General features: G+C 33.5%; 1 protein-coding gene across 1 annotated transcript in view; it reads right to left on the bottom strand.

Moving 5' to 3' along the window:
* The window catches only part of LOC110457672, a 25,331-nt gene extending 4,066 nt beyond the window's left edge, over window positions 1-21,265 (bottom strand). Inside the window, exons 1-23 of the mRNA XM_021509033.1 lie at window positions 21,179-21,265; window positions 20,534-20,649; window positions 19,265-19,396; window positions 17,505-17,927; window positions 17,110-17,151; window positions 15,043-15,330; window positions 14,460-14,693; window positions 13,749-13,823; window positions 12,672-13,232; window positions 11,936-12,277; window positions 10,780-10,830; window positions 9,904-10,455; window positions 9,065-9,613; window positions 8,748-8,774; window positions 8,399-8,455; window positions 8,150-8,191; window positions 7,448-7,531; window positions 3,886-4,380; window positions 3,510-3,539; window positions 3,013-3,237; window positions 2,270-2,323; window positions 1,791-2,027; window positions 285-452 (exon numbers count right to left, since the gene is read on the bottom strand). Coding sequence (XP_021364708.1) covers window positions 285-452; window positions 1,791-2,027; window positions 2,270-2,323; window positions 3,013-3,237; window positions 3,510-3,539; window positions 3,886-4,380; window positions 7,448-7,531; window positions 8,150-8,191; window positions 8,399-8,455; window positions 8,748-8,774; window positions 9,065-9,613; window positions 9,904-10,455; window positions 10,780-10,830; window positions 11,936-12,277; window positions 12,672-13,232; window positions 13,749-13,823; window positions 14,460-14,693; window positions 15,043-15,330; window positions 17,110-17,151; window positions 17,505-17,927; window positions 19,265-19,396; window positions 20,534-20,618 — 4,753 coding nt within the window. The 5' untranslated portion in view covers window positions 20,619-20,649; window positions 21,179-21,265. The remainder of the gene's footprint in view (window positions 1-284; window positions 453-1,790; window positions 2,028-2,269; window positions 2,324-3,012; window positions 3,238-3,509; window positions 3,540-3,885; window positions 4,381-7,447; window positions 7,532-8,149; window positions 8,192-8,398; window positions 8,456-8,747; window positions 8,775-9,064; window positions 9,614-9,903; window positions 10,456-10,779; window positions 10,831-11,935; window positions 12,278-12,671; window positions 13,233-13,748; window positions 13,824-14,459; window positions 14,694-15,042; window positions 15,331-17,109; window positions 17,152-17,504; window positions 17,928-19,264; window positions 19,397-20,533; window positions 20,650-21,178) is intronic.

Genomic DNA, 21,265 nt, shown 5'->3' with positions numbered 1-21,265 from the left:
CCCCTTATTCTGAACCACTCTTATAAATTGCAAAGGTCACCACATCTGTGTCCATCATTGACTGAAGCAGACAACAACATTGGCTCCGAAGCCCAATCATCTGCACACTTGTCGTATTGTTCTATTTTGGTTTAATAAATTATGTCTTGCCCTTCCAGTGGGAAAATATGATTTGTGTCCTATTGAAACGCGCTCATTTTCAGGGTATAAACAATCGTGTCATCCAAAAACAAGGGCAATACATGTTTAATATAGAAGCTTATTTAAAATGATACGTATACTACCTATAGGAACTGTACAGGTCTGTAGAGGATCGTCAACACAGTTACCATCGGACTGAAACTTCCTTCCATAGGCACAGTGTTCAAGCCGGGATTGTCCATTGTCGCACTTATAGAAATGTCTACAGTTGACTTTCCAAAAAGCAAACAGCGATTTAGTTTTACACATATCTGTAATGATAAACAGGTGATACTGTAAATATAAACATTTTTGTTATTTAAAGTTCCATATCCTGATAATAATCATTATAATCTTTCCTAAATTGTAGTAAAACACCAAGTGCAAAGTTAGATATTTCGAATTTTTATTTTTGTCTCTTGTTCGCTTTTATTATGTTTTTATAATAAGAAAATGTGTCTTTTTAATTGAATATCTCAAATTTAGTCGGAACTTTTTTGTATCTGTATGTTTCATGTTCGCTTTGATTTAAATAAAAAAAAACAATTCTGTTCTCAATTGGATATCATCAATGTAGGTTTTTGTTAATTACCAGTAAAACAGCGTCTCGATTTTCATATTGTTCTTTTATAATAGTATATACAAAGAAAATGTGTATATTAGATCGGATATCCCGAGTTTTTTGTCGTTTTTGTCTTCACAAATATGTTTATTTAATCTGAAATCTCAAATAAAGTAGAATTTGGTATCATTTTTGTTTGCGTGTTTGATTTTACATCATATTACAACACTATTTTATGTCATTCATGTATTTACTGTTGGGTATAATATATGCTTTCGACATCTGTTATTATTCATTTATCAGTACTCTAACTGAATTTTGATACTTATTACTAACTGTTGCGCTTATGGCATCGGATTGTATTTTATAAGGGTCCATTAGATTTATAGATTTTGTTTAACTGATTTATAAAAAAAAAAATATGTTCATCTAGAGGTGTCGTCATAACTAGCGAGAGTTGACTGCTTATTTTATGTAATTTAATTCTTTGAACCAACTTTTGATCAATATCGCTAATACATAATATTGTCAAGTTCCCATTCATCTAATTTTAATTCTCTCGCGATTTTCCAGTAAGTGATATAGGTGCAGGCTGTACTTCAAAAGATGAAGCGTTAAACAAATAACGATTTTTGCTTGTTTTCATTACGAAAAACTATGACATAACACATTTGGTCAACTGACTCTGGAATTACATATATGGTGTTTCGAAGAACTAAAAAGTTTTATTCTTTACCAGCATAAGCATGCAAGTAATGAAAAAGGATTCTAAAATATGCCCTAAATAACAATACTGTATACTGGAAAGTGTTTGCTTCTTCAAAAATTCGCCCTTCCCTAGTAAAATCTGTATTTGGCCAGTGAAATATTCGCCTTTCGCATATGATTACTATATAGGGTAAATTGTGTATAAATACTCGCTGTTATGATATGATAAATATGCTTTAATTGCGGAAGGCGAAACGTGCGAAAAATAAACTACAGCGAACTTTTCCCGGTTTATATATAGTAAGACATTAAAAAAAACAGAAAATGTAACATAGATTACCGGCTGCACATTCGGCAAGGTGAGTAGGGACACACATTTTCCGCTGAGCGTTCCAGAATAGACCACCGGGACAATTCTCTACCTGAGTGATGAAGGTGTAACCCGGATTGATGTAGCCCTGGCGACGACACACGATGAACTTGGAACAATCAGTTGGATGGTAAGTATAACCGTAATTATCAGTCAAATCCCCTGCTTTGAAACAGTTGTTGATGCATTCCTCTGTTAAATTTACCACTGAAAGACGACAGAAAACACACATGGAGTTTCTTTTTATTTAGACAAAACAAAATGCAAGGCAGCATTGGTAAGCATATGATAGATAGATATGTATTGGGTGGAGTTTAATGTATGGATTATTTAACAATAATTTAGCTTGATAACCTACCAGACATTCACATGTCAGTGCAACTGTTAATCATCCGACAAAAATATGTACGATACAAAGCGATTATATGTTAACTATTATAAAACCTTACCTTTGGGAGGAGGAGGATCAACGATTTTCCCGATTTCAAGAGCATATTCAGTAGCTATAAAAGAAAGTACAGAAAATTTAGCACAATGCTGATATATTATCAAATTTTTATTTTATTTATACCTCATCTGTATATTATAGTATATAACACAGCGTTTACCACATTACAGTGATCAATTATTACTATTGTCACTTTGATAAAATACATTTTTAGGTCCTTGTCTACAGAAGAATGACATATAAGGACATTCTTCATATGTTTTACAAACTGTTCGAAAGATGAACTTAACACACACAAACATGTGATGCATCTTTAAAATTTTGTAATACATCTATATAAAGTATGCCAAAAATGAATTACACTGCATCATACAACTGTTTCGCTTTTCTAGGACTCATTGATGATGTTAGGGGCCAAAACGTTAGCAATTTAAATTGTCGAAACAACAATAAGTAAGTAACAGAGGGGCAGACGCGTGAATTATCATTAAAGTATTTGAAAACAAAATATAGCCAAGAAAAAAAAGGAAAAAAAAAATCCAAAACAATCAGAAAGAAACATCGATGGAACATGGGAGCTACAGATGTATCTATGGCCAAATTTAAATTTTACCAATGTTGTCATCTAGAATTATACCAGAATGGGAGGTACGCTTAATACCTGACAAGAGAAGCTAAGTCAGATGGAACTCTTTTGACTGAAACTAATGCAGTGGTCCTCTTTTTTTAAGGAAGTTTGCTTACCTGTGACTTCCTTGCATATAACATCCTGACTGATGTCACACTTGTGTGTGTCCGTATTAAACCTTATGTTCATTGGACACGAAAGCACATCAGCGCTCACACTGGAACCCATGCGTTTACAGTTAATGAACTTTGTACAATCGAATGGATACCACACGTTTTCGGCGTCCAAACCAAAGCTGCTATCAAGTGGTCGGCTAGAACAAATCTTAGTAATGTTGGTACCTGGTCGAAAAATGTATAAGTGTATGAAAATAATGACACTAGTAAGAATATCCTTATTTTAGTGTTCAATTTTTGTTTTGTTTTTATTTTTCCGGGTATTCATAAATATATATACACAATCTAATATAGCATCAAATGCACTTTGATATTCCTAATTATAAATTAGATTATTGCACTATTTTCCAAACATGCTTTAACCTTCAGTTATTCACTTGAAGTTGTATAACTATACCGAAAAAGGTATTTTGATTAAACCTGCTTAAAATACTCACGAATGTCTATAACAGGAGTCTTCGTTATAGCTGTGAAAACATACAAAAAAGGGGAAACTAACAAACTTGTGTGTGTATTAATGTAAAATAAGAAAATTTGCCGTTTCGCCACCTTCATAGTACAAAATTCGGACCCGTTGTCAATAGAACAATTTTCTCGTTATAAAAATATAAATGTTCAAATAAACATGCACAACATATAGTTTTGAAAGGTATATTTGCTTCATTAGTCATGTTAAGAGAGGTGAACATTATTTATAAAAAAATATACCATTTGTTATAAAAGATGTAAACGAATCAATTACAATATCAAGAATACATTTGTTATAACGTACGGTAAAACCTTTAGCTCACACAGATTATACTTTGAACTTACCATCACAGACAGCTTTACCCAGAAAAGCTAAATTGTTGTCGTAGTCTATGCCACCTACGTCATCGACCATGATCAAACTATGTGGCTTGTTTCTGGTAAGTTTTTTCAGGTCAGCTGTGGCTGAATCACTAAACTGTCCTATTCCAAATACCACAAACTCAATATACGTACTGAGGGTGTTGAAGACATCGGACGATATACCATCGGCTGCAGATTTTGCGTCGGTAAAGATCAGAGCGACCAGATTGGACTGACCTGTGTACAGATTTGTCAGCCTTGCGTTCACTTCCTCTACCACGCTCCGAAAAGCTTTTGGATCGGAACTTTTTATCTCGGTGTTGGCTTGAAACAGTTGTGAATTAATGAAGAACAGGAACTTGAACTTGACGTCATCTCCAGTTGACTGAGTAATGTTGTCTTGGAGGATTTCAAAGACATCACGTACCTGTAGACTCGACGCCACTCCAATGCCAACGTGTGCCTCAGCATTGCACACTGTCCAATCCAACCAAAAGAACATGGTATTACTCTTGTATTGCATACACACTAATATATTGAGAGAAAGCCGAATGGAGATAAGTGATGTTCAAGAATATCTTGATTAACATTTTATCTTTCTAATACAATTTCCTATTCATAATCACTATCACTGTTTCTATGCCTATTACATATTTTAACACGAATAAGTGTTTGTTACTGAAATCAAATAATATGACTTGAAGACGCTGAATTAAAAAATAATGTTCAATTGCATTACTAAAAGAATGTGATGTCTTCCTGTTAACTTTAAACCGGGTCCACTACAAAGTATGAATAATTCGCCATGTATCTCTATACAATAAGTATTATCTATTGTTTGCTATTAAACTATCAAAATTGACCAAATTATTAGGATTTTATTAGCTTATATCATCCTTTATAATGGAAATCTGATTATAGAAACATTCCTGTAAAATAAATGCAATTTTCATTAATCATAATATCTATAATGACATGTGTTGGTTGTAAACGTATGATTCATGGTATACTGCTACTCAGAAACAAAACTATTGATATTTTTGCTTTGTTAGGACTTGGTTTTTCGTCATTTGTACTTCAGACAAACAGGATAGCAACGCAATTCATAAATGAGTATATGTTGACTTTGTAAGTGTACATATCTTTACCGTCCCAATACACAAAGTGAATTCTCAACTGCAAAAGAGGGCACGTCATATCATGCAACAATCCATTCAATTGAAGTTAACCATAGATAGCTAAAGATACAATCCATGAAATCATTACTTCCCCGTACTTGCAAGAATACATGAAATTTCAAATAGAGTTGAGGCTAATTGCAGATGTGAATTGTTACAAAACAATGAGAACAGCTCAAATAATCAAATGTACTTAATTGCATTGCTTTATTTTTAATACAGTGTAAATGTATTTATAAAGTAGTAGATAAATCTAGCGCTCATAAACAAAAATGTTCAGCGTGGTAGCGTTGTGCTGTGACGCTTAATTGGCTTTAAAGTGGTGTAAAGGCGAAGTTACGTTATATTATAACGAAGAAGTACGCATATTCAGTAGCCGCGCATTGCTGGTAAGCAAAAGATGCTGATTTTGTAGCATATAACATCGGTCTAATTAACTTACGTAGGCAGCAATGAGCATAGCAGATTTTTTAAATAATGTAAAAACTAACCAGGAGGATCGCATCTGGCTAGAGTAAAACAACTGGAAATCTTAAACATTTTAAGCATTTATGCAAAAGCTTCATACATGTAGCAAGTTTGTTTAAAGAAGTCCCCATTCTTGTAACGTGACTGTATTGAAAACGGCAACTTTTTATCGCGTATTCAATTTTGCAAGGAAGTAGGAGAAAAAGAAAAAGAACCAATCAAACGTTGTTTTGAGAAATTTGTATGATAAGTGTTAAGAGTGCAAAAGACTGGTGGTACAAGTGCATTTTGCAGGTGTTTTGGAGAACTACTGTGTTTGATAATACTCCACTAGAGCTCATATTTGTGTTGGGCCTCTCGTGATAAATAGAAAATAGATTTTGTATATCCTCTCCATTTGAAAATAAAAAAATATGGAACGACAGTCCAATGCTTCAAAGTAAAAATCTTAAACAACGACTTGAGGTACAGAGAATGCTGTTCTTATGTAATTTTATTCATTAATTATTACTATAGATACATTTGCAAATAGACATGCTTGTACACCGTTTTTGTTTATAAGTTTAATTATTGATAATTAAGTAAATTAAGTTCCTTTTCAATGTTCTGGATATTTGCAATTTGTGTGTAGCTAAGCAGGTAAGATAAAAAAGGCAAAGCACAAATTGTATTCAAACATTTACAAGGTAAGCTTGCGTTTTAGACGACACATACTTACCATAATGAATAGGTTTGACAGTACTTTGAGTTGACGCTGATGTTGTTGCTGTTGTTGTTGATGATGTTGTTGATTTTGCTTTTGTTGTTGTTACTGTTGTTGTTGTTGATGTTGTTGTTGTTGTTGTTGTTGTTGGTGGTGGTATTTTTGGTGTTATTGATGATGTTGCTATTGTTGTTTGTGGTTGTGTTGTTGTTGATAATGATGTTGGTTGTGGCGGTTTTGTTGCTGTTGATGCTGTTGTTGGTGGCTGTGTTGTTGTTGATGATGCTGTTGCTGCTGTTGTTATTGTTGGTGTTGTTGTTGATGATGTTATTGCTGTTGTTGTTGATGATGATGATGATGTTATTGTTGGTGTTGTTGTAGGTGTTGTTGTTGGTGTTGATGTTGTTGTTGTTGTTGATGATGCTGTTGGTGGTGTTGTTGTTTGTGGTGTTGTTGTTGAAGATGGTGTTATTGCTGTTGTTGTTGATGATGATGATGATGTTGTTGTTGGTGTTGTTGGTGTTGTTGTTGTTGATGATGATGTTGCTGCTGTCGTTGTTGTTGGTGTTGTTGATGGTGTTGTTGGTGTTGTTGATGACGTTGTTGGTGTTGTTGTTGATGATGATGTTGTTTGTGTTGTTGTTGATGATGATGTTGTTGGTGTTGTTGTTGATGATGATGATGATGATGATGATGATGATGATGATGATGATGATGATGATGATGATGATGATGATGATGTTGGTGGTGATGGTGGTGGTGTTGTTGATGTTGTTGTTGTTTTTGCTTTCTTTGTTGCTGTTGCTGCAGGTGTAGTTATTATAGAAGGTATGGTGGTATTATATACTGTTGATGCTGATACTGCTGATGTTGTTGCTATAACAGCAACAATGATAATTGATTGACGTTTTTATATGAAAATGATTTATTTAATGATACATTGAACTGTGACTAAACTGAACTTAATAATCTGAATACCTTAACTATAACTTTTCAGCGCTTATATAATGGGATTTCAGAAATTGGAAAGTTGATATACTTCTGTCATATTAATATCGAAATATCGTGCTTTTATTTTAATGAGATAAAAATAGTAATGTTTGTCCTTTGTTTGTTAATAATTTAAACCGGTATATTGTCATATTGTCAAGCAGGTTTGTCAAGGTTGTCCAAATGTCAAAACTAGAATACTTACATGGTGGACCAGGTGTAGAAGTAGTTCTAAACGTTGTTGTTGTTGTTGTTGTTGTTGTTGTTGATTGTGTTGGTTTTTTTGTTGCTTTAATAACGACGATGAAGAAAATTTTAACTAGGTCGTTTACTGATACAATAGCAGCGGAAAAGTTTCTTTGCAAAAGTCATTATAACAGATTATTACTTCATACGAAGTGAATTATTTTTGCATGGTGAGATTGACTCTTGATAAAGAATTATGGTGTAATTTGAACAACAAAAAAAGAAAAATGTGTTTGATACGATTGTAAAATAATTATATTACCACATCTGATACCGATAATTCCAAACGTCATACTTACTCGAATTTGTTGGTTTAATGGTAGTGCTAGATGATGCTGTAATATTCATATAATCTATTTATTATAAGTTACGTTTACATGGAATATAGCGTCAAAAGGATAGCTTTCTTCGTCGCTTGTGCCAAAGTTAATCATTAAAATTCTGTATTTTGCTTCGCAATCATGAAAACAGTCTAGACAGTTTGTACCAAAGATTTTAGTCGATAAAGAAAACGATTTATAATAAGTTATTTTAAAGTAGTTCAAAGTCATCATTTAGTGCAATAGAACAAATGTATTCATCATCTGTTAATAGCGCAAAGAGTTTGTATGCTCATCTTTAACCCTACAATAAGCTGCTCGGTAGCGGTTATTATACTTACAGAGTGGAAGGGGAGTATTAGTAGTTAAGGTTGGTGAATTAGCTGTAAGAACAACGGCGTAACAGTGTCATCATACAGTAAGTATACAATGGAAATTTATTCACGTGGAACGTTTGCTGTGCTATGAACACGAATTAAAATAAGAAATTGCCTTTATTGTGTCATAAGTAATTTTCAAGTATGCGTTTAGATAAAATCTTTCCAAACCGTTTGGTTATACTGACGAGGTGGTATATAAAGTGTACGTACATGGTACGAAGGGAGTCGGTGTTGTCGTCATCATTGTAGCTGTTGAAGACGTAGTCGCTAGAAACAAAACAAAATACGACCAAATGCAATACGGTAAATAAGTTCATCATTAAATTATAAGTACTTATATATTTTGCAGAACTACTCTGTCACATATATAACCCAATTAGTTTTCGGTTAACAGGTCGCCTCGCATTGTACTACGGACAATTGACACTTAGTCACACCTACATATAGTGACATACATCTCCGACCATGTTGGCATAAGGACAGAGTGCACATTACACATGTCTGTTGTAGTTTTATCCATAATAAGACACCATAATGACATTTAAAGTGTGATACTTACACGACTGGATAGGAGTAATAGTTGGCACTGAAATATAAAACAAAAAAATAAACCCCATTATATCCTACAAAACATGTGTATGTTGGCCATTACTGAATAAAGCTTAATATATAGCGTTTTGTATTATTGTTTTATAATAGAGTGATCGCCCTTGGAGCTTTATCTGATGAAAACAAAGTATCTGGTTATTTTCTATGCATTGATTCATGTACACATTATCCATGTGTAATGAATAAGCTACTACATTGCGTTTAAAGACAGTGAAAGGGGACCCTGAACATGTTCATGAACACACTTTTAAATGGTACAGCACTTACATGTTCTTAATCTGTCGACCAACCACCCTACACAGCTATTTCGGAGGTCCACGCCGTCCGAAGCGATACACAAGTCATCATCGCCGACATTATTCAAGGACAGCAGACTAGATTTGTTCAGATTGTCTCCGACTCCAATCACTAACACATGATTGCCGTCTTCGTCCCGTGCTTTTGCAGCTTTGCTTGCAACCACGTTAGGGAATTTCGGGTTTTCGTCAGTTATTATAACGCTGACACCCTGTTTCTGTTGTGTCTGAGCAATTCTGTGTTCTTTTAACAACCCGGAAGAATAATCAAGGGCTGTTTCTGACCCCCTATCACTGACTTTCATTAATTTGCGAAGAATGTAGATTATCTCATCCATGTTTATATTGAAGTAATCAAACAATGCATTGCTTTCCATAGTTATCAGGCCAAAATCTGCACTGAAGTTGTAATCATCTGCGGCGTTCCGAAACGCTTGAAGCATATTTTCGAACAGGTTAAATTTTCCTTCTAAAAAACTTATCTGACCAGCGGTAAAAACAGTGTGGTACTTTGAATATCCTAAAACATACAAAAAATAATTTAAAATAGAAAGTAAAACATATTTTTACATTCAATGTCTATTGAATAATTGTAACTAATGCCATTTAAGTTCTGTTCAATTCATGTTATTTTGATATATGTTTACTGTTTTTTAGTAATCACTGTGAAATGTAAATTACCATTTGAAACATAGATGAGCAGAAACACAACAAAAACAAAAGCGGAACAAGACTAAAAAGTATTAAGGTTGTCCTGCCTGGTGTTAAAAATGGAATTTTCAAATAATTTGTGCCGGGTATAGTACTCACCAGTCGAGTTCATGAATTCCAAAATTTGTCCCGGGAGACCATCAAATTCCAAATTGCTTGTGCGAATAATATGCATTGGATACAATGAGGGATCCTGCTCAAGCCCTTCTATATTTCCACCGACGGAAACGTCAACAACTATAAGTGTCGAGCGGTTAGCGTAGATGTAGTTCTTGAATAGATTCAGTAGGTTGATATATCTCGGTCGTTCTGCAATGAACATGACACCGACCATTCGGACATCGTCGTCAACGCTGTCGTAGGTTTCCGACATCTCAGCCATTGTTTCTATAACTTTGTACAAGGGTGGCTTCACCATTAGATGGGACATCCTGTACAGCTTTCTAACAAATGCGATTCTTGTATTGAGAGAATATTCTGTCATTGGGATCTCCACATGGACGTTAACATCAAACGTACTAACCTCTAAATTAACTGTTTTATTCAATCTCCACATGAGGGAAGCAGACGTTTGATGCGCGCTGAAGAAATCCTCTTTCGAAACACTCTCTGAAGAGTCGATTAGTATGGCAATGGACTTGTTTTCCTGATCTATGAATTTGAAAATTTAAAATGCCTGTTTTTTTTCTTAAATATAAATTGTAATTAATATATTTTAGCGTATTTTTTAATGTTAACATAATTAAACGAACAGAGCCTAGAGTAAAAGCTTACTCTGCGTTTAAAATGTACGGTTTCAAAAATAAAATAAAAATTAGAATGATAAAATCATAAACACTAGTGAATTTTAAAAATCGTGATGACCTCAAATTACACACACAGAAGATAAGCTTAATCCATGAAATCAAAGTATATCGTTTAAAAAACCCATTTAATGAATTACTCTATAATCATATATATTACACAAATACCAACCTATTGCTGACGCGATGGTCTCCACTGGTAGACTTAAAGCTCCTGTGAAACCTAGAAAGCAGTATGTACGTAAATTCTAATAACGATTTTGCTTTTAATCAATTGTTATGTGAAAATATACATGCAAATGAGATGTATACAAGTTAATGAGATGTATACAAGTTCCCGAAGAATGTTTAAAAAGAAGGACAGCCTTGCATGCCTTTTATTCTAGACACATACTATACAAATAAATCATTAAATAAAAAGAGATTTGAGAGATGAGTTTTAAAGTATTTTGGCATACTTTTGATTACATGTATCATACGGAATTTATTTATTAGTCACTGGTGTATGATTTTCTATAGTATCACTCCATGCAGTAAGTATATGCACACTCCCCGTAAATATAAATGCACGTGTTTAATGTTTAAGGTGGTGATATATAGCCATTTCAAATATCATTGTCGCTTCTTATACCATCGATTACATTTGGCCAGATAGTAACTAAAACAAGAAACAAGATAGCACTCATCTAAAACATAATATAAGCCAAACAAAGTGTTTATACTGAAATATTCCGTCTTTCCGTCTTGTGAGCAGGTATTGATTGGTACGTCATTTGTTTGTGAGAGTAACGTCATACATTTTTGGTAAAACGACGTAATTTTCTCACAAAAACCAGTGACGTAACAATCAATATCTGCTCACAAGAGAAGATAACTCTGCAGTACGCAAAGACAGAACATGGCCAGTTCGTGCATTTTTGACTCGCCAGTGTTCAAAAGAGTGAAGGACCATGTCGAAAGTGTTCTGAAGCATGTGTATGAATACAAAAAAGTGCCAATAAAACCTCTTTATAATGTTGACAAATTTACAACATTTTCTACAACAGATTGTTTTCTAGTATTAATTAAAATGTTGTTTACTTTGAAGAACATTAATGCAAAATTCAATGAAAGAGTCATACAGGAAGAGTCTTATACTATTACATGCTTAGATTGTATCAATTTCTTGTCGTCCTGCTCGAAAAAGAATCGTCCATATGACTACAAACAGGATTGTTTAAAACTTCCCTTGTTAGTTAATTTCTTTGATTAATTGAAGTGTCATCTAATAATGGCTTTTAGGTAATATATCATTATATCAATTAAAAGTTTGTAAAAATAGTATTTACCTGCCATGAAAACCTGAACACCGGCTTCCATAGATTTGTTAATGGCAGCGGCTATCATGTCCATATCTAATGGAGGTCTGTTGGATATGATGATCACAAAGTCCGGCTTATTGATACTGACGCTGGTGTAATACTCTATTCTTCGAAGAATATTTGCTCTTCGTGACACTTCCAGCTTGTTAAAGAGCTCGAGCTGAAAGGATTCCGTATACTTCTTGTCCTTTATTACCGAGTTGATCATTCTCCTGAGCGTTTGAAGAAAATTATCTACACTAACGTATTGTTGCTTGGATAACGTATCGTCTAATGTGATACCAACCACTGTCTGCATAGGTACTCTAACTGCGGAAGGAAAACAATACGTATATAAGTCACATACTGAATATCAAGTGCACATTTCTGTTAAAGGGAAAAGGAGAAGATAATTTAAATAGCATACTTGTCAAAAAAATAATTATACATTATATTTATTGATTTATCTGTATGCTATTTTACGAGACTTTATATAATATAAATGAAAGTATAGTTCCTGCGAATTCATTCCGATGGTCTGATGTAAAGCATGTCTATTTACTATCAACATTGTCGGGTAATTAATTTTACAAAATCGGTTGTGTTCCAGGAACAATAATGAAAGCTGTGTTCGCAGCAGTGATTGCTTAGTTTTTTTGTTTGTTATTTTGTTATTATGTTTAACAAAAGTTGTCACTCAGACATGGAGATTGTATAAACATACATAAGTTAGGAATTCTTTGCATGATGATCTTTACAAGGCCGGGCAGAGTGTAGAGGTCGTCGTAAGTCATATGAACGTACGATCCATCGATGAGAGCTGCCTTCGCTGCCATGGCTTGGCTTGGACCTCCGCTCGAAGTCAAAGTGACGGCCATTAACGTAATGTTTAATGTCCTTGCCTTGTCTATGACACTCCTCAGTCCATCTTCGACCATGTTCTCGGTGATGAAGATGATACCCACGTTTTCTAACGTATTGTCCCAGTTTTGTATAATGTCATTGACAATATCAGCAGCAAACACAATTCCATCAAATTCATCCCGGGCCCATCGAAGAGAATAGTGAGTTTCGAAAACGTAGTCACGAGACTTTGCAATAACCTCTACTCCGGAGCAATAAGTCAAGCTTGTTGTCAGTGACACGTTTAAAGGTCCAAAAATAAGTTTGTTCGCTAGAAGCGAGGTGAAGTGACCGTAAGTTCCGAAATACACGTTGCCTTGTGAGACAGCCTGACATATATCAAGGGTAATGTAGACATCTAAAGCTCCCCCGAAATTAACAACTGAGAAAAAAATTAGTGATTTATTCATTTAAAGACAGCAAAAACTACACAGACACAACAATGTAATAAATGTGATAACAGATTACTCATATACAAATATTTATATAAATACCGATTGATACAGATACACTAGGTATCATCCTTACGAACATAAGAGAAATGTCAGCAGATAGATTCGACTGTTTCAATTGGGTATTTTTTTATTTACCTTAACACGTGTATATTAATGTTGGCTAGCATGTATTGCATCTTTGCAATTAAAAGCGAATGTCTCTAATACGACGCTTAAATGTAACACATCAATATGACAATGAATGAATGAATGAAAAACTAAAACAATAAAAACGTACATGTCAACTGATTAACAAAACCATATAATTTCACATACATGTCGTTTATCGATAATTAATGAGTGCGTTTAATGATTTCAATATAGTGAGCTGGAACTTAACATAATCTCTAGCTGAGTGAGAATCGAGGTAAATATGTTTTACCAGTAAAACCAAAGTAACTTACTTGGTTGTGGCGTGGTGGTCATTGGTGTTGTTGTAGTTGTAGGCACTGTGGTGACCGGATCGGGTACAGACAACACTTAAAACAACCAAAAAGGATTATCTCCCTTTCCCAGCACTTTGAGAGTTACAGATGCACATTACATAAATAGGCATGAATACTTAGATGAAAATAATATTTTTTTCTTTCAATACTATTTATCATTTAAAGACTATCTTATCATATAATGTGTTCATTCAATGATGTATATTTGTACCATATACTCAGATTGTTTTGCAAAACTATCAGTTGATGTTGCAGTATGAATCATGGACTATTTCATCTAATATGGGATGGTTATTAACTATACGATGACGTCATAAATCCATGTCAAAGGCAAATATGTATTGTTCTCCTTATTCGTTTTTTTAATTTATTCCAATCTTGAAAAAATATGTTTTCGATGCTTATTGTGCATGGTTAAGTTTAGTATGAACATGTTTTTAATCCATATTTGGAAATTTATACGTTTCATAAGATCGAATAAAATTAATATTTGTTCGAGATTCTCATTTTTTGTGATTGACTGCAAAGCATTGATATTATATATTTATAAAATTAGTGTTATAACAAATTACACTTTCAAATTTATACCACAATACACTACGTACCTGGTAAAAGGAAAAATAAGAAAAGTTTGATATAATAATTGATAACTTTCAGCAGCATATATACCTGTACAAATACGATTCAGAAGTTGATTAAAACCAGAAGTGACGATAGATTCCATGTTGTTCGAATTAACTGATAACTTGTTCACTGTTCCGAAAATGGTAGTCAGTACTTTCTCCATGCCGGCGGACTGTCTGCCGACGATCAATGCGATGACTGTGATACCTATTTTTTTGGCATTCTCTACTAGATTCTTAGTGGTTATTAGGTTATTTAAATTGGTTTTCCAATACGAATCTGCAGAATAAAAAAATCACACACAAATATTTTTTACTCACTCATAACCAACTGTCTTTCCGACGAGAACAACACCATATATATAATATAAAGTTACAATTTATTGCAAGCAATTCCTTTATAGATCATATTACATTAACTCGATTTAAAAAAACAAACAATATCTATCGCACGAAACTATATATAGATAAAACTAAGACACGTTTTATAATCAAATTTTTACACATAGGTGTGATATAAAGTAAAACAAATCACAAGCACTACATACAATTAAACGACAGCATTATTTTTTTAAAAGAACTTAATAAAAAAGATAAACTTAGAAAAGCTTCGAACATAATGCACTGACCATCTATGATAAGAACAGCAATTTTAGGTCCAGTTTGTTGCCGACTCAGGCTGTCCATCATTGTCTGAAGTAATTTATCTGTAGGAATAGTCGTTGGGTTTATGTCATTAGATGCGTTTATGAACTTTTCAACTGTGTGAAAGGGGGTTATTGTCTCCCCGTTAGATAGAGAAACGTTCGTTCCACGACTCATCATGTCTAGTAACAAGGTCAACTGTTGTTTCTCTAGTTCCGAAAGTGAAGACGATACTTCTACCCCGATAGCTACGGTCCCGTCGTTATGACAAGCTGCAAGTATAAACGTTACATACACACACACTTATTATTACATTACCGAATGTACATATTATCTTTTAAAGCACTGATATTAACATCGATAATCAATCACCAGAATAGTAATGTTGTTTTTCAAATATTTTTCCCTTGATCTTAAAGCCAATCATCTTTATCAAGAAAAATATATGCCGATATTCACTTTTAAACCTTCGAGATTTCAAATTCTTTAAACATTTCATTGCTATGAGCACTTTGACTCCAACTAAGTCTTCATTGTAATGTAGTATAAAGTGTATCACCCGTAGTGTCTTTATTACTACAAATCGTGAACGTTAATCCTCAATGATTTATTTATGCTAAAAAGTATTCGAAAGACAATGCTAAGACCCTCCAGAATCACGTTTATGCCTTACAAGTATAAATACGACCCCGGGTCAAACGAAACTTGATCTGTATTTACCATTTACCTATACATGAGACTTAGCAAGATGACTTATCTTGTTATTTCTCAATCGGCATGGAAATGTTTTAATAGTGTTTATAGTTAACACAGTGTATCGGATTTCTCCACGATATTAATGCTAAAATTAATTACCTGAACTATATAATGTAGTTATTTGTTTATCTTTAATGACTTATTGTATAGCTCTACAATATGAACACTATTGATAAAGTATTACATTACCTTGATATGTGATATGTCACATTGTTTATCTTTAATGACTTATTGTATAGTTCTACAATATGAACACTATCGATACAGTATTACATTACCGTGATATGTTATATGGTCCATTGTTTATCTTTAAATACTTATTATATAGCTCTACAATATGAGCAATTTTTGATAAAGTATTACATTACCTTGATATGTTATACAGGCCATTGTTTATTTTTAATGACTTATTGTACAGCTCTACAATATGAACACTTTCGATAGAGTAATAAATTACCTTGATATGCTATATAGCACATTGTTTATCTTCAATGACTTATTGTATAGCTCTACAATATGAGCCTTATCGATAAAGTATTACATTACCTTGATATGTTATACAGCCCATTGTTTATCGTTAATGACTTATTGTATAGCTCTACAATATGAACACTTTCGATAGAGTAATAAATTACCTTGATATGCTATATAGCACATTGTTTATCTTCAATGACTTATTGTATAGCTCTACAATATGAGCCTTATCGATAAAGTATTACATTACCTTGATATGTTATACAGCCCATTGTTTATCGTTAATGACTTATTGTATAGCTCTACAATATGAACACTTTCGATAGAGTAATAAATTACCTTGATATGCTATATAGCACATTGTTTATCTTCAATGACTTATTGTATAGCTCTACAATATGAGCCTTATCGATAAAGTATTACATTACCTTGATATGTTATACAGCCCATTGTTTATCGTTAATGACTTATTGTATAGCTCTACAATATGAACACTTTCGATAGAGTAATAAATTACCTTGATATGCTATATAGCACATTGTTTATCTTCAATGACTTATTGTATAGCTCTACAATATGAGCCTTATCGATAAAGTATTACATTACCTTGATATGTTATACAGCCCATTGTTTATCGTTAATGACTTATTGTATAGCTCTACGATATGAACACTATCGATACAGTATTACATTACCTTGATATTATATAGCCCATTGTTTATCTTGTAATGACTTGCTGGACTAGAATTATGTAAATATTTAAACTACTTATTTACTCGCTCTGTTAATGTTAGGGTAGTGGATATATTATTGATACTTACTCGGTCTGACGATTGTGGGATCAAAGGGATCCGTCACGGATACTGTTTCAATACAAACAAAAAAGGAAGATTACAAGAAATATACAATCAAAACACTTATATGATTACATGAACTTGTCATATTCATTGCAATTTTATCATGGCGTCACAAATAACATGTTGTATGATTGTGACGTCGTAAAATACAGAAAAATGGTCAGGTGACGGAATATTGATAATTTTGGTCAATATGGCAATGAACAATATTGACATAAAAAAGCAAAAACAGATACATGTTATACAGTTTTCAAACATTTAAAAGAAATAATGCAATGTTCTCAAATATATTGATGACGTTTCTGTTTCAATGAACAGTGAGAAGCATGAGCATATATATTCAATCACAATCTACTTACAGTGACAGATTGTTTCCAAAGTCTGTTCCAACACGTCCAAATTGAGGTTGGCGAATGTTCCATTGAGGACATGCTCCTTCCTCCCGGCTGTTATGGACAGTAACTCCTCGTAAGCAAAGTCTTTACCAACCCCTATAGCCACCAATATATTCCGGTCTGCGGCCGCTTCTTTTGCGGACTTGATGACCACCGAAATACCACTAGTTGCTCGGCCGTCCGTCACTATAAAGATTACACTAGGCTTCTCTGGGTCACCTTTGTTCTTGAGAAGATACGAGCACTTATCTATGGCCAAATTTGTATTGGTCTCAGCAATCAACTGTTTGTCAAAATCGTCGATTTTAGCTATAGTGTCGTTGACATTCATCTTTTCGCCTACAATGACGTCAACTTCTCTAGCAAATGTTACCGCAAAGAAGTTAGCTGCAAATTCAATGGTTTGAAAAAAAGATATAGATACAATGTAGATGTCAAAACAAAAAATCTCAAACTATTGTCAATTTGTATTTTAAGTGTTTTGTCAGTTTATCAAAACATATTTGTATGGATATCAAATGATTGGTTATCTTGCCAAATAACTCAAATGTTCTTAATATTCTATTAAACTCTTTGCTTTCAAAGGAACTTCTTCTTCAGTACCTCCTGAAACTCTATATTCGGTAAAATTACAAGTGCAACGTAAAGTACATCTATTTTTTATAAAAGCGCAATTGACTTCTAGTAGCTAGATATGAACGTCTATTGGAAACCCAAAATATAAATATGTACAATATTTATGATGAAACGAGTGCATCATGTAATCTTTATTTATAACGCTTGTTTTATACTTGATATCTTTTTGCAACTCAGTGGCCAAATCCTAAGCACGTGACCAGTTCTAAAAGCACTCACATTGACTAGTTTTCCGGTGGATCGCGATTTTCAAATAAAGCCGTTAGAGAAATCGTCAATAAACGCTTGTGATAAATAATTATATGAAAGGCCAGTTGTATGTTTGATAATTATCAAACATAAAAAAAAAATGTATGTGCCAACGTGATTGTATTCCTAAGCTGATTTGTACGATTTTAAACCGTGCATCCAAACAAGTTAATTGAAAACTTTCAATTATAGAAAGCATATTAGAAACTGTAAACGGCTTTAGTGATGGTAAATATGATATGACATTAACCTGGAAATGTTCGCCTCGGTTTATATTGCTTTTTCAGGTTTATATTTCACCTTATTCACAAAAGTCTGTTATTGTATAATATTTCAACTGTTACTCAAGTTGCACTCATGCAAAATTCCTACCGTTTTATTTGCCGATAAAGTTGATTTTTAAATATAGCTCCTCATTGAAAGTTTATTTTTATGGACAATGTTTGAAATCAAAGCAATTATTTCCAACGAGATCCATACAAAGGACTTTCAAAGACGAGTTATATTAAGCCACAAAGTTGACACGTAGACTTGCACAATGATATCCTGAGGGGAGCGTACGATGTAATATTCGTTTCTCATTATTCAATGTAATATCTGTGTGTTCTCTGTAAGTTCTCATCACTCTTATGTGTATACATTTATATATTTCATTCACAAATAGAAACCATTGCACGTGCGTGTCCTAGTATCATCATACTCGCAATGTTTCCACAACTCTTCAGGCAATTTACGTACTGAGCTTACATAAGTCATTACAAAAAATCACGCTTCCTTATGTAGTTTTGTTTTACGTCAGCTTAAAATGTCTGTGGAAACAGCACGAACACTCGCCTTACCTGCATCGTTATCAGTAAGTAGATGATCCGCTATCGCCTTCGTGAACGCTTTGACGTGGAGGAAGTTCAGCTTACCGAGACTCTGTGACGCGTCCATGGCCACCGCCACATTGATCTGTCCTTGGCATGATGCTGTTACAGTTTCAATTATAGATAAAATTAAGGGTCCCTGAACAACTGCATTTTGGTTTTATATATATAGAGTGACCTCCCTTTAATATCTTTAGTACATTTCCATTAACCGAAAGCTCATTCTGTTAAAGTGAAGGTAAAACAAATCTGAAATCTACGGTCCGGGTCCTGGTCAAACCCCGTTATTATTATTATTATTATTATTATTATTTCCTTTATTTCCTCCAAAAATAAAGAATTACAGAAATAACAAACAATACACGTACAATTCGAACACTATTGAAAGAGAAGAAAATGCATTTACGCTCATGGTCACACCCTTACATAGTGACACACACATGCACATGGACAGACACACACATAAAAGAGTAATAATAGTACACGCATCATACCATAAAGTACTATAAACAAAACACAATGATATAATAGGTACTATAACAGTCATTATACGGTGATAGTTATAATGATAGACAGTATAACACTCATCATACATTAAATCACACATTGATATGATAGACATCTTTAAACTCCTCAAACTACATTATCATATAATAGTATAGACAGTAATACACTTCTCGTACTAAGCAATCATACATTGTAATAAACAGTATTACAAGCACAAGCACAAAGAACAATTCTGTTGATAAAGTTTATTTGGTCTATTTCATCGTTAGTATTTCTTCATAAGAGTCCCGAAAAGTATGGTTTTATTTTCCAAAATGGTTTATCAAAGCTATAGGCATGTCGAATAAAAAAAAAACATCAATAGTTACAGCTTTAGACAGTGGTACGGAGATCCTTAAAACACATGTGTAGCAGTTTTCTTAAAACGGCGATGATAATGATACCCATCACTGTTAAAAATATACAGAACATCTGTTTAATCAACAGTATACGCTCTAATACTGGCTCAAGGTTGGATATACTATTAGAAATATCTCCTGTATTCAGGTTAACTCTTGCATCATGATGGTATTTGATACATTGTACACTTGGTGTGTCAGATGTCTATAGTGTCTTAAAAAGAAATGTAAACGACTATCTAAACTACATGTATATTCAAAATTGCGCTATAAAATCAACATATTGAATTATACAGCACTGTGTATTATTGCAATGGGTCAGATTCATCCTTACCTGAAACTGGTTGCCAAGTTGCGGTGCCAAACACACAAAGCAGGAGGGCCAGGGGCAACATCCGAGGGGGTGACACCTCTCTCATGACTCTAGTTAGAGCGCTTTCAGAGTGTAAACTGAAATACATAATGTGACAAAAGGATTTTGTATGTGTTGTTTTTATTTTACTGACAGTACATTGAGAATAAGAAATTAAGTTTTCAGATCAAACTTCTTTGTTGACAGAACAACTAGCGTGTTACAATAACGACAAAGAAAGTTATATGTATCTAACAGTGAAGTTTACACTAAACAGTAGAAAAAATTAGAGAGCAAATACACTTTTTCAGATAATTACAAAAAATACAATGTCACATTGAAACGTTAATGTCGCTTACACTAGTTTAGAGCTATTTAAAAAAAATCGTAAAAACAGAAAAGATAACAAATTTAAAGATCCAAGGAAAGAAAGAAAAACGTACACAAACATAGGAAAATTGGAATAGGACAAAGCAACCAAATACTTCATTACCATAACTAACCATACTTTTTATCTGTCAGTACTTTAAAATAAAAGAACGCGTTAAAAGATGTGTTTTTTTTGTTACACGGTTAGGTGTTGCTAGTAATCAACATGATTATCTGCGTTAACTATAGATACCTTACCTTTTGCTTGTACAACCTAGAATCAAGAGGTTGCTTTGTCAGTCTGTCTCCGTTCACTGTCCTGCAGAAAGTGACATAAATTTAACA

Source organism: Mizuhopecten yessoensis, unplaced genomic scaffold (genome assembly GCF_002113885.1).
Source record: "Mizuhopecten yessoensis strain PY_sf001 unplaced genomic scaffold, ASM211388v2 scaffold9299, whole genome shotgun sequence".
Lineage (NCBI taxonomy): Eukaryota > Metazoa > Mollusca > Bivalvia > Pectinida > Pectinidae > Mizuhopecten > Mizuhopecten yessoensis.
The sequence above is the reverse complement of the archived record's forward strand: the minus strand, read 5'-3'. Positions and strand labels throughout refer to the sequence as shown.